This window comes from Taeniopygia guttata, chromosome 17 (assembly GCF_048771995.1).
Source record: "Taeniopygia guttata chromosome 17, bTaeGut7.mat, whole genome shotgun sequence".
Taxonomy (NCBI): domain Eukaryota; kingdom Metazoa; phylum Chordata; class Aves; order Passeriformes; family Estrildidae; genus Taeniopygia; species Taeniopygia guttata.
Genome location: NC_133042.1, coordinates 6,627,533 through 6,641,145, shown reverse-complemented (window position 1 = coordinate 6,641,145; position 13,613 = coordinate 6,627,533). Strand labels below are relative to the sequence as shown.

The 13,613-nt window shown below is 45.7% G+C and overlaps 1 protein-coding gene across 6 annotated transcripts in view; it reads right to left on the bottom strand.

The window, feature by feature from the left end:
• The window catches only part of FUBP3 (far upstream element binding protein 3), a 38,600-nt gene that overhangs the window by 4,966 nt on the left and 20,021 nt on the right, over positions 1-13,613 (bottom strand). For 5 of the 6 annotated variants that reach the window (XM_030286405.4, XM_012578321.5, XM_030286406.4 and 2 more), the window contains 8 exons: positions 12,835-12,933; positions 10,798-10,902; positions 10,309-10,411; positions 9,567-9,667; positions 8,206-8,347; positions 3,506-3,666; positions 2,743-2,816; positions 2,186-2,262 (listed from right to left, as the gene is read on the bottom strand). In XM_030286405.4, the coding sequence (XP_030142265.1) occupies positions 2,186-2,262; positions 2,743-2,816; positions 3,506-3,666; positions 8,206-8,347; positions 9,567-9,667; positions 10,309-10,411; positions 10,798-10,902; positions 12,835-12,933 (862 nt within the window). The remainder of the gene's footprint in view (positions 1-2,185; positions 2,263-2,742; positions 2,817-3,505; positions 3,667-8,205; positions 8,348-9,566; positions 9,668-10,308; positions 10,412-10,797; positions 10,903-12,834; positions 12,934-13,613) is intronic. The other variant, XM_030286408.4, reaches the window with a different exon arrangement.

The window sequence follows — 13,613 nt, the reverse complement described above, 5'->3', positions numbered from 1 at the left end:
CCTCCTCCCACAAGGAGGGCACTCGAGGCTGTCCCCAGGACGCCAGCGCTGTGACAGGGCTGACAGAGCTGTGACACACAGGCTGCAGCACTCAGGCAAGGGACCCTGCACAAGGCTGTTTCCAAATTAAAAAGTGCAAAAGCAGGTATTTACCCATTTCCTACAACAATCCTCCTATGCCTTGGTGAGCTCCACCTGGGCACCACTGCAGCAGAGAAGAGTGGTGAAAGTTCTTAAAGCATTACGTGTGTGTCCTCTCTCCTCACCCAGCCTGCCTTCAGTGTGCCTGGCTATGAACAGGAACAGGGAGCATCCTCAGCACACGTGGAACTAGGGAGGCAACGTTTTCCATCAGGTTCAACTGCAGAAATAAAACACCTGCTTCCAAAAAGCAGCAGCATGGGACTAAACCCACATGGGCAAGGACAATGGCAAGGCAGGAAGCTCCAGGGGTTTTGGGAGCCACCCAAAACCTGACAGTGCAAAACTGCAGTGGAGAATGAGCTGCATTATTGGTCATCGGGGGGCTCAAGGGGGCTGTGCTTCCCACACCAGGCTCCAAAGCCAGGAGGGTGAGCCTGAGACATGTTATCTGCTGCAGGAAGGGAGATGCTTCTTTCCCCAGCAACTGGTGGGCAGCATGAGGGGATGTTTCAGGAAGGTGAGGAAGAAGATAAGTTACCAGGGAGAGTTTCTAAAGGCATCTTGCAAGGCAAAGATGAATGCAATTTTTTAAGCATTTATTCCAAGGCTCTATGGAAGATAAAAGTTAAATATTTTTGTGGAGCTTTCCTTGCTGCACTGACTGCTCTGCTTCCGAAAGCTCAGGGAAGTTCAGAGTCCTTGGGGGTGCAAAGCAAAGGAGCAGAGTAACAATTTTTCCTGTAAAACAAGTTAGTGAGAAAATACTCTTCTTCACTACCATACTATTCCACTCCTGTACAGAAGAAAAGTCCACTGAAGTCTACCACTGCATTTTAATGTGCTGAAACCAGAACAAGTGCTGACCTTCTCCAAGACCCTAGAACTCAAAGGGAAAGTCATCATTTCCGGGCTGTAACTGCTAAGAGGGAGGACTCATCCAGAGTTTAACACACACTTTAACACTAGGGTTCCCATGTGCCACCACAGCACACATTTCAGAAGTGCAGCAAGTTAACAAAGCAGCACTGAGGTTTCCAAATTTCACATATTCACAGTGCTACTGATCACTCAAAGGTGATCAGCGCTACAGGGAATCAGGCACTGCAAAGGGTGGGAATTTATACCAAACTTCAAAATCTGCTTTGCTGCTAAATCAGCCTTAGCCATGAAAAGCATCTGCCATTAAACCCCTTTAAAGTTACTCCCTCACACACCTTTTGGTGCTTAGCTTTAGTTTAATGAGACCAGACCATTAAAAGCTCGTATTTCTTAAAATATTGTGACTGCAAGGGTCCTTTGGCATCACCACCATCACATGAGCTTTGAGATTACCAAGCAGACAAGAATCTGCTCTGCTCAGGGCAGACCATTCCTCAGCTCTTGGAGACACAGGATGATGCAGCTACAGCATCACCACCAGCATTTACTACTTGAATTATTCTGAAAAGGTGACTACCCATTCCAAATTGCTCAATTTTGACTCAACAGACTTTCAGGAAAAAATGACCAGTACAGGAGCCCTGCCTAACCTTCCTTCCATTGCCTGCATCCCTCTCTCCTGTCGTTCCATCAGTCTGGAATTTGAACAGTGAGAAAAACTTGTAAGGAATAATTAAATAAGAAAATAAGCAAGAAGTTATAAGGTAAAGAACAAAGTGATGGGAGGGATCAGCACGAACAGTGTCCCTGTTAGGAGGGAAGTGTGGTTAGCAAGTGCTTGCCTGGAGAATCCTGGTAGAAGAGAGCCACAGGCAGGAATGTTTTTGTTAAGAGAGGAACAGACAGCAAGGACCAAGTTTCTACCCAAAGAGCAGAAAGAGGCAATAAGCAGTTAAGCACACGAAAAGCAAAAGTTTTCCATGGTCTTCAGCTTGTTCTGAGCTCAACCACCACTGTGTGCCTCCACACACCTCTTCTGCTCAGGAAATCCTTCTGCTGTTTTCACACACGTGGTCTCATGGGTGAACCTGCCTTTTGCAGGCACGAAGCAGAGACTGCAAAGGGAACACCAACCCTTCCCCACCCAGGTCCTGGCACTTACTTGGGACTTGCTGTCCAGGCTGCTGCCACGTCTGGTAGGTACTGCCCCAGCCCTGTGTCATGAACGCCTGAGGACCACTGCAGAGGACAAAAAGCCATGCTCAAGTAAACAATAAAATACTTACCAGGCCACAGACATGAAGCTGCCCAGAGAAGAGAAGCTGTCACTTAATAGTCAGCAGCTGCTGATCAAACAGGCAACACGGGAGCAAAAGAAAAGCTGTGCAGGTGTGAACTGCTATGCCCTGCCTTGGTATCAATCTGCTCATGAAGCCAAGGTGAAGATACATCACACTGAACAGCACTCCTTGTGCTCTATGCAGTTCAGGCTCCTTTCCATGCTCTCACTGCACTAGAGATGCCAATACCTACCTGTGTATGATTTAATAGATGAAATCTTTTCTGTAGTCAAGCTTAAAGGACTGAGCTCACTTGCAGCTCAATCTTTAAAAGGCTCCACTCATACCCCACGCCTTCAGGGCCCTCCACCCTTCTCCCAGCACTCTCTAGCTCCCAGCCATTCCCCCAGCCCATGGGTGAGGAGATGCAGCAGCTTACTTTTGATGAGGTGTAGCAGGTGCTTGGCTGAACGGACTTTGACCAAATCCTCCAGGTCCACCCATGCTGGTACCCTGTCACAGAATCCACAAATATTTAATGCCAGCTCCAAGTATGGGGTGGAGGCAGCTACTACGAGTAGTAAGAAAGGAGAGAAGACACACTGGGACACATGGATCCTGAGGTTGGTGTCAAGCCTTCTCCTCTCAAACAATTCAGCATGAAGGCAGCTTTTCAGCTTTGCCATGCCCCAGTTCAGTATCTTCCATACTTTTTTACCAAAGTCTCCCCATTCAGTAGTACTGCAGCCTGACCATATTAAGCTTCAATACACAGCACTGCCTTAAGTGTAAGATAAGTCATCCTGAACTTACTGAGCAAGGAGTTGAGTGTTTTACTTTCAGGACGATGCTGCCAGGACTGTGTCATTCTCACACAGTGACACTATTGTCTTCCTTTCAAAAATTTCCTTTGACAGCCTTTTCATACCTTATTATTGCTGTTCTTCCCTCTCATATAGCTGTGTACACTAGCCAGGATTGTATCAACAGTCAAATCCTTCTGGGACCACAGCAAAAATTAACCAAATGGATGCTGGAGGGCCATCAAGTTCAAGCCAGCTGCTAAGAGGCAAATGGTTTTGAAGCTGAATAAGGCAAGCACGTGCATTCTGTGCCATCCTGGGAGTCCAGGCCTACACGTACCCAAGAGTGACAACAGCATGTCTGAAAATGACAGAGAAGAGAGCAGAGATGGAACTTACACCAACTTTCTCATCTATGAGATGTCTAGCGAGCTCGATTTGCTGGGGGACCCCTCTGATTGTGAATATTCTTACTCCGGGGTCTGTGTTTGGGGGTGGGTTTCTCTGCAGCTCCACATGTGCTCCTGACTGCTGATTTATGCTCTTGATGTTCTCACCACCTGAAGAGAAAAAAGCCAAGACATAAGGAGGGATGACCAGTATCTCTTTCTATAAAATCATATCAAAGTCAGGTCCTGGAAATGGATTACAGTTTCAGCCACCTTCTGTGTGCCTCAGGAGAGGTGGGCTGAGGATGGCAACAGCAAAAGAAACTGCAGTACCTGAGCTCATGCTGCTCCTTTAATCTGCTTCACAAGCATAACCTGAAACCTTGAGCTACTGTAACAGTTTTTGGGGTCATGGATGATGCTGCTTAAAGAACACACAAGCCCCACTAAGAGCCCACTGCCAGGCTCCCAACAAGATGCAGCGTGACTGGGATACACTTTGACAAAACAGATGCAAAACCTTCACTGACTGAATTCCATTGCTTTTGCACAGCTGTTCAAATCCTCTAGGAAATGAAGGTCACCTGCAAACTAAAAATGCTGGTTTTTCTTCTTTTTTTCCCATGACTAAAGCAAAAAGCCACCAGCCACATAACAAAGCTTAAGCCTTCTCCCAAACATGAGCTGTTTGATAGGTTATTGCTTTAAAGCAGCCTCTGCTTACAAGGTTTGCTATTCACCCTGCAGCCACACATCCCTCCACAGCCACGGCAGCAGATGATTTCAGGCTGTCTCCTGCTATTTCAGAGCTAGCTGTGCATGCAGGGAACATGTCTGGCTCGTTTGCCATCTGGATGCACAAGAGCACAGGAGTGCTTCCAGCAGGATGCAGCAGGGCCAGTCAAAGTGGATCTGATTTCCTCAAGACCTGCTAGGTCCTGGTCTCTTCATGAAATTTGCTTAACAAAAGCCTCAGCCAATGTTACAATGGTTCAATTCTTCTTTTGGAAGCTCACACAACTTACAGACCAGCTCCACTCAACTGGAGAAATTAAAGGGTGTGGGGAAGGAAGGGGTTTTACAACTTTTAAATCACAAACAAACCAAAAAAAAATCACCAGCTCAAAGGATAGACAGCAAGCAGCACAGAGAGCAAAGGAAATTAACCAGAGATTTTTGTTTGGTTTTCATTAAAAAGAACCTCCAAAAAAATAAATGCCTCAATTTTGCTCACATTTCCATCTCTATACATCCAGCACAATTTCAAAACAAACTGTGGATGTTGCAGACACTTGTTCATTTCATTGTAATGGACTCGTGACCTTTTTAACATTTTAAAGCCTTCTTGGGGAAGGGAGGAGGAAAAGTTGCCAAAGGGCAATTAACTCTTTCTAAATGAATTTTTGAAGATGCATTTAACAAAAGATAATCATGTCACATTCCCGGGCAGACAACAGGGATTGTACTGTGCAGCCAAAAGCCAACCCACTTACTTTCAGTCAAGCATGGGAAAGGAGTAAGATGAAGTTTCAAAACCAAGAGGGTTTTTTTTTTTTTGTGTCATGCTTTTGTCTGATGCAGATTTGTTTGAAGCTCTGTTTTTTACATATCGAGGTGAGATCTGAATCAACAGCCATTTCATCTGCTCAGTGAAAACAGAGGACCCTTTCAGGCAACACAATCTGAAGGAGTGGCACAACTTCTTTACTGGGTGACAGAGGCACAACCCGAGGTTGCTACTTGCACTGCAGACTAGTTTCTCCTTCCAAAAGGGGATTAAAAATCGAAGCATTCTCAAACTGGAAGCAAGGAGAATACAGATTTCAAATCATTGCTCCATTTAGCATTCAGCACCAAGCCTGTGGTCGTTGGGCCTGTTTCTACAGCAGCTCCCTCCTACACCACAGAGCAGAATTAAGTTAGCTGCCTCTCCAGGTTTGGTGGGAGACTCCAAGCTGCTACTCCCACACCAGAAGGACTCAGTGCCCTTGTCCTCTTCCCCCTGCAGCCTGGTCCATGTGGAAGTGCTCCCTCCCAGCCAAGCTACCCCAGCCAGCCCCAGAGCGCAGCGCGGTGACGCAGCCGCCGGTGCCGGAAGGAGATCTCCTCCCCACGGCGAGGGACCCTCGGCACATGGTGGCTGTCTATAGAGCATTCATCCCCTCCATTCTTCCACCTGATGGGGGGCAGGAGCGATCCAGGAGCGGCCTCCCGGCTGGATGTGAAATCCTAAAGCAATTAATCAAACCTGCTCAAAGGCCGAGCTGACAAGAGCCGGGCCGGCCGCGGTATCTGTCAGGATCGCCGTATTTATCATGGAAATCCAGGGGGGCCCAGGGAGTCAGCGGCTGTTTCCAGGCACCACCAAACACAGACAGACTTTGACATGTGTATGGTGCTTGCCTCCACCCTTCCTCAGGGCCTTTGGGAAAGAAAAGCTGCACCTACCCACCCTCTGGGGGAAAAAGGCATGAGCAGGATCTGCAGGGAGCCCCGCCAGCTCCTAAAAGCTGAGATGTCCACAAGAAAAAGGCACCAGATCTGTCATGTATGCTGCAGAAATTGAGAAACTCCCCAGCCTCCCTCTTCTCCCTGCTTCCTGAGTGGTCACATGGAGCTGGGAGCACAGGGGCAGTTACCAGGGCAGATCACACACACCACACCTGGGTGCCCAGGGCACTTGGGGCAGCACTCTTTGCTCAGGTGCTGATCTCAGACCAAGCTGATGGCCCAGAGCCCTCATCCAGATTTCACAGAGAAGGCCAACAGCCCCATCCTGTATCATAGCAAGGAAAAACATCCAACAGCTGGAAACTGCTCAGAAACTGTCGGGGAGCACAAAGGTTTTGTAATTGGTCACTGTTAAGAAAACCCCACTAAGATCCTCTCTGCCCTGCGCTGCCCCACAGGCAGCGGGGGTGGAAATAACAAGAATTGCCTGTCTTGCATCAATGTGTGGAGAGTGTAGCACATGCATGCTGGTCCAGCCCCAAAAGGCAATGCTACAGCCATCACTCACTTGACAAAAGTGAAGGCTGCAGCAGCCTAAGAGCACAGGCACTGTGAGAACACCGATTACAAGGTGGTATTACAATGCTTCCAGCACTCAAATCACCATACAACTAGTAATTAGTCACTCCAGAAAGCTTCTGATCTGGCCAAGTAAGATTCCCTATTTTGCTGTTGTGGAAACAAAGGTAAAAAGCCACCCTTCACCCCCCAGCGAGGCTGTGCCAGGCCCTGCACTTGAACGCTGGGACATTCACTCCACTACCTGCATTTATCTTTTCAGCACACAGTGCTCTCTGTAGTCACAAATGCTCCACTTCAGTGCACTGCTGAACAACAAGTGACCTTTTCTGATCCTTTATTAAAGATGACTAATGGATACAGCAATAAAGTTTCATTATAATTTGATTTTTCTGTACATGTAAGTCTCACTCATGGGTTTAAAATTTACTTTGTTTGATCTTTTGGCCAACTGGACTGTTCAGTGAGGACAAGTATAATCACTGCAATTTCTGCATAATGGAGAAAGCAGCTGGTTTTTCATACTGAAAAAAGTTTTCAGGTTTGTGAACAGGCTTGTGGCAAAAAACAACATCTGAAAACAATTGCAGCTACAGGGCTGACCTGCCCTGATCATCCAACAGGGCAGAAGCTCAGGGTGCTGTGGGGACAGGCCCATGGCAGGGAACAGCAGGAGGGAAAGAGGCCACAACAAGTCTCACCATAAGCTCCCTGCTGCCAGGAGCACTCTAAGCCACTGAAACCTGGCCCAATGCCCTCAAGTCTCTGCCTCCTTTTCTGCTGTAGCTTATCTACTTCTATTCTATTTTCTGCTGAGGCTGAAAGCCAGCTGTGATTACTTAAATACTAGTTCAGGCATATGTCATTCTTTCTGAAATAAGCAGATAGAAAAATGAAACACTGCCTTAGGTAGATCAGTGCATTAGCTCAGACACATCACAGCAGTTCAGAGCTCGTTTGTCTGCTCCTGGCTCTCCCATAAGTCCTGCCACTGCCCCACGTGCAGATCCTGCTCTGTGACAAATTGAGTCTGCTGTTGATGCTCAGTTTCATAACCATCACAGGGTTGTCCTGTTTTGAGAGGATGACTCTTCATCCATCTCCTTAGCATGGAGAGACCCACTACCTAAGCAGCCAAGGGTCCTCCATGGCAGTGAACACGCTCAGCCAAGTGGCACAAGGTGCACCAGGTGCCAGGAGAGGCAGAGAAATCCTCCCACTTAATTCATCACACACTTCAGGGGCTGGAAGCAGCTCCTGTTATCACCACACTCAGAGACCTTCCATTTCCTCACACAGCACTCAGAGAAATCCAGCATGATGAAATCACTGTTCTGCTTGTCCCTGATAAACCGTCCTTCAAACGAATTCTCTGTCAAAAGAATCCACAAATGAAGCTGCCTTTTCTCAGCCAGCTGCTTGTTATAAAACAAGCTTATTTGACAGCTATGCATTAAGAGCTTCTTTTACAGCTTGTGAACAAGGGCCTGGAGAACATGAGTGAGAACACCACAAAGAAAACAACCACAAGCACTTACAGCTTATTCCTATGCTGCATTCACTGGGCACTAAACACTACAATCACAGAAAACCCCAGAGCTTCACTGTCAGGCAGCAAGAACACGACCATCATGAGAGAGAAGGATTGCAAGCTGTGGTATTTGGAGTCACCAAACTCACCTTTGCCTATAACTAGGCCACACTTGTCAGCTGGAACAGTGTAGGTGATTTCCTGTACGCCCCCAGGTGTTCCAACACTCCAGTCCCCACGGCCACGACCTCTTCCTCGGGCAATAGCCAAGTTTCCAAAGCCATCTCGTTCCTTAGAAGGCAAAACATGTGCATCAGTGTTTTTATGCTGGCACCAATACACATTAAAACCAAAATAAAGCCAGGTCAGTTAAACTGTCTCATAATCAATGGCATTGAATTGAGATATTCCTGGACCTCAGCTTCACATTCAAGGTTTTGAAGCACTTTAGAAAGATGCCAAGTAATGTAGGTTACAGTTACCTTCCTGATTCAGGAAGATATTTTTATTTTTAAATGCATGACTTTACATCTGCTAAAAGAAACCTATAAATAAGCATCAACTACTAAAGGACTTTCAGTTTGTGATTGGGGGGGGGGGTCTCTTTAGAGCAAACAATGGATCTTGGCACTGACACACACCAAAGTTGCTTTCAAACCCTCCTTTCAAAGTTGCTTTCAAATGTCACCCTGCTGGAATTACTCAGCAGAAATGCACACTTTCCAAGACTTCCAAAGGAAGCTTTTAAGTTCAAAGACACTTAAAGGACATACCCATTTTGGGTAAGTGATTTTTCCAAAAGCAAATGCCATGGGCAGTCAGAGGCCATCACAACAGACCTCAGCATTTAAGTGAATCATCACAGCAAATTATGAAATAAAGTATTTAAACCAGGTATTGGGGCTAGAAGAGATATCAAGATAGACAAATTATGGACCTTGTTGAACAAATTGTGTTCAGGTTTCTGAAATGGCCTGAAGTTTTAATTCCTCACAACACAAAGAGAACATTACAACCTCTTTCAAGAGTTTGCCCTAGTACTTCACCCTTCTTGCTCTTGTGTAATGCAGTATGTTGGTGTGTCTTAGAGCACAGTGACACAATACCTGAGCCCTCAGCACCTCCCTGTGCCTCCACCAGACCAAAGGGCTGGAGTCTGAAGATGAGGCACCACTGAGCAGTGGCACTGCTCTGCTGTTTCAGCAGAGCCCCAGGTCACTGCCTGATGCTGATGGACTCCATTCCACCAAATTTAACAACTAAACTGGAGATAGATGTGGAGCTGTAATGATGCCTCATAGACCTGGGAATAAAAGACCTTCCCACAGCTCAGTTAGCTCACATTACATTAAAAGAAATTCCATTATAAACAAACAAACTTCAAATCCAGCAGCTCTGGGCAGCAGCATGTGTGCCCTACCAGGGGAAAACTGAACACTGCTGCTTTTCAGAAGATGGCCTCCATCCCTCCATGCAGCCTACCTTCCCAAAAAGCACTTGCAGAACCCACCTGTGCCGTGAGGATCAGCTCACTGATGATGTGTGCTGCGTGTTGACACCGATCCGGGAGCCCCATGACCTGTGCGACTCTTTCAGTGCTAATCCCATCATCTGTGGAGAGAGGTGGCAAAGACTCAATTAAAAGCAGAAAATATCCACTCGCCAACAAAAGCTTCCTTCCAGCACCAACACTGCTGGCAGCATTTTCACACCACAGAACTATCCCAGGAGCTACTGCTTCCCTCCACCTTCAGCCCCTCTTCCCTGGACTGCAAGAAGACAAAACCCAGCCCACACTGCAGAGGGAACAACACTCAAAAGAAAACACTTTCAAATGTCAAAAAGCTATGAAAGAGACTGATATAATTTTAAGAGGAAAAAGGCAGCTTTGATAGGTGATCAGACAGCCAAGGACCCAGAGAAAGTTACTCAGAATTAATCAACTCCTGATCCCCAAAGGCTTTAATGTCCTGAAGGAGAATTCTTTAACAGGAAATAAAAGATTTTAGTAATTTTATTTATCTGTATAATTACCACTCAAGACATGACTGTTGTGACATCTAATGTTTGCAAATGAGCTGAATATAATCTTACTCTCTGAAAACCAGGAAGTGCATGAGGAGGCAGCACATCACATTTAAATGGGTTTCAGAAAGAGACACAATGCACCTGTAAATGAGGAAAGCCTGGCTGCTGGAACCCAAAAGTGGAACACTGGTCAGAAAGCAACGGCTCTCCGTCCTCACACAAACCTGGTTTAAATTGAATCCTAACTCCAGCATCATTCTGAATCTTTTTGATCATTTCTCCATTTCTTCCTATCACAATTCCAACAGCATACCTGGGCACAGAGACCTGATGGGAAAGGCAAAGGAGTATGAAAGTGCAGAGAACTAGACTGAATGACTCTGATTTTACAAGGAGATGCTCTTAACTTTGAGGACGGGCCATGTTAGGCAGCTCCAGGCTACAGAACCGCATCGCTTGAGAAAAACACGTGGCCACAAATTCCTTCCCCACTAAATGAACTCTGCACTACAAGAATGCAGCTTAAATTATAAAGTGCCATCTGGGAGTCCACGAGAACTCCTCCTCTTTGCAGAGCCAGACTCAATTCTTCTGACAAAAAAAAGAACACAACACATTTAAAAAAAAGCTTACAGGTTACAAGTGCAGTTGGATGACTCCCCCCAGTACCCATCCCACAGGGAGGTTAGCAGAGCACTGTGAAGGACACGTACCTCTATGCTGCCTCCTCCCATTCTAGCACTGAAATCACTGCGTACGCCTCGGAAGTCTGCCTGATCTTTCTCTCGGATGATCTCCAGTACCATTTCCCTCGCTTGCTACATGGGGAAAGAAGTTACAGTTAGCTTCAAATTATTCTGCTTGCCCTCCTGGTGTTAGGGCCTCAACAGCGGATAAATCATCAGGCTTTGGGCAGGGGGATCTCCATCTGCTGAACAGGAGCAGCAGTCTGATTTAGGATTTCTTTTACCACAGTCTGTTCTTGATGGCATCTTCTATGTCTGACAAAACCTGCCAGGAGCACAAGGTGGCAATTTCTTGGGTGCAATTGCTTCCTCCAATCTTTCAAAAAAAGTCCTTTTACTTTTAAAATAGCTTTGATTTTTTGTTGTTTTCAAATTAAAGGAAGTGGATGCCCTTTCCTACTGATAGAACTGAAACCAATTCAGTAGGGTAGAAGCTGTTGGCAGCATGGCAGAGATCACACCCACTAAGAGCTACAGAACACATACCAAGGAGGCTGCAGGGCAGCACTGAGCTTACTGACTCTGAGAAGTTAAACCCAAGTCTGCAGCAATCCAGAAAGACATTTTCTGAGACAAATGGATATTTTTCCTACCTACTGACAGCACTCAAGGCCATTCACAAGCCTGCATGTAGCCCAGCTAGTGAAAGTCTACCCTGGAAATCAGCCAACAGTATTCACCAACAAAATCAAAAAACCTATATGTCAAACCCCAGCATGTCTTTCTCTCTACTAACAGTCAAGCTTTTGACATCTTGGTTCTATTCCCAAGCTTGAGGACAGTGGTGAATCTCTCTCCTTTCAATTTTATGTATTTCCCATGTCCTCAAAGTATTTTTAACAGAAAGAAGCAACTCAAAGATACTTCAGAGATGCCAAGACAGAAATATGGTGATGGAGAGATTTCAGAAGGATTTGAGGGAGTTAAGAAACACTGTTGCAGCGTCCATAAAATCCCACCAAACCCAAGGATTCATCATACTTCTTAAAACTTCCTAAGTGTGCTCAGCTTTAAGTGCCTCAAAGATCTTCCAGCCTGTGCAGTCTCCATGTTTCCTTGAATGGAAGATGTGACAACAGCAAATCTTGCACAGCAGAAGCCACCTGGGAAGTGGCAGCACTGAAGAGTATGATTTGGTTAAAAGTAACCAGACTGTCTTTAAACTCCTTTTGCACAGCTATACCTCCACAGTAAGAATTTTGGGGGGAAAAAATATTAACTCTAAAACTTGCTATAAGAACTTTGAAAAATACTACCCCAGCACTATGCCTGAGCAACATCAACTGTTGCAGCAACTTATGATTAGAGAGATCCTACAAAACAAAACTACTTCTATTTGAGACACGAATGCCAGGCTAGATTTAAGTATTTAGCAAGGTATGAAAGGCACTTGCTGAGAAGTGGGACATGCTGTGGCTAAACTTTAATGCTCTAATTCAGGCGCTCCCATCACGCTGCAGTCCCCCAGTCTCCAGCTGATGGGGTTTTTTTTCCAAACCACAGGTACATCCACATCTGCAGAACTCTGACACAAGGAGACTGAGGCAGCAATATTAAGCAAACCCCTTGGTTTCAGGAGTTGTTGTGGGATTGGTTTTTAATTACCTGTGTCGATTGGCTGTCTGAGGTAGTTTTGTGAAAGGTTCGCTGTCTCAAACGTGTGATACAGTCAGTCACTAAGAACCCATTTGCTTGAGTGACACAGAGCTCTCATTTTTTGTCACACAGACTGGAAAGCATTTCAAAACTACCTTCTCCAAACCCTCCCCCTCATCTCTACTCCTACCCATGTGCAGTATTTATATGGAGTGACAGCTCCTAAGTTATGCTGTAAAACAAACTGCTCTGGTGTTTTAACTCGCTCTACTCAACCTTACAGAACAAACAAAACCAGGAAAGATTACATTTACAGTTGGATTTGACTCCATTAGGTGTTCACAAATACACTGAGGTTTGAATTTCTCCTCAGTTCTCTTGGGCAATCAGTTTGCTTTTATTACATACCTGTACTTTAAATGCATCTCCAGTAATACGGAGAGGTTTATCTGCTCCAGTAGGCAAAGGACCATCTTGGATCATAATCATTTTCACACCTGTTCGCTCCTGAAGAAAAAGCACAGAGCAATTTTCTGAGCAGAGTCCCTAGAACAAGTGACTAGATTTTGGTAACTAAACATTATGAAGGTCAAACCAGCACCGTTACAGAATGCACAAATTCAGGAACAGTCCCAAAGTGTAAAGGACTGCCAGAAACTGCACTGCTCCTGAGGGTCTCAAATAGTTGAAATGCTTGCAAGAACAACCCCCTCCACCTCAACTACTGACTTTCCAGCCCTTTCCAAAATCTGTAGCTGTCTGCATGTAACAGTTAAGTGACCAGCTTCCAAACTATATGACAGAGGTCTAATAAGGGCACTCAAAACCCTTCCATTTTTGACCCTAGGTGTTTTGCTATAACCCTCTATTCTTTAAAAACTTGTACCAGATGGAGGAATAAAGACCGTCCAGGAACACAGTTTATACATAACACAACACTTAATTAGAAAGGGGTGGGATGAGAAAAAAAGATGACATATGGCAGCTTTACCACAGATCAGCAACAAAAGAGAAGCAGAGCACTCTACAAGAGCATGGCTGGCATTAAAAATACTGCAGAGCAGAGCAGACATGGCCCTTCCTTGGCTACAGGGATCCTCTCCTAAACAGCACACACCAAGTGTTATCTACAGCACAGGGGCTTCTGTCGCAGTTCTGGCAAAACTCCACTACTTGTGTAGCTGGGG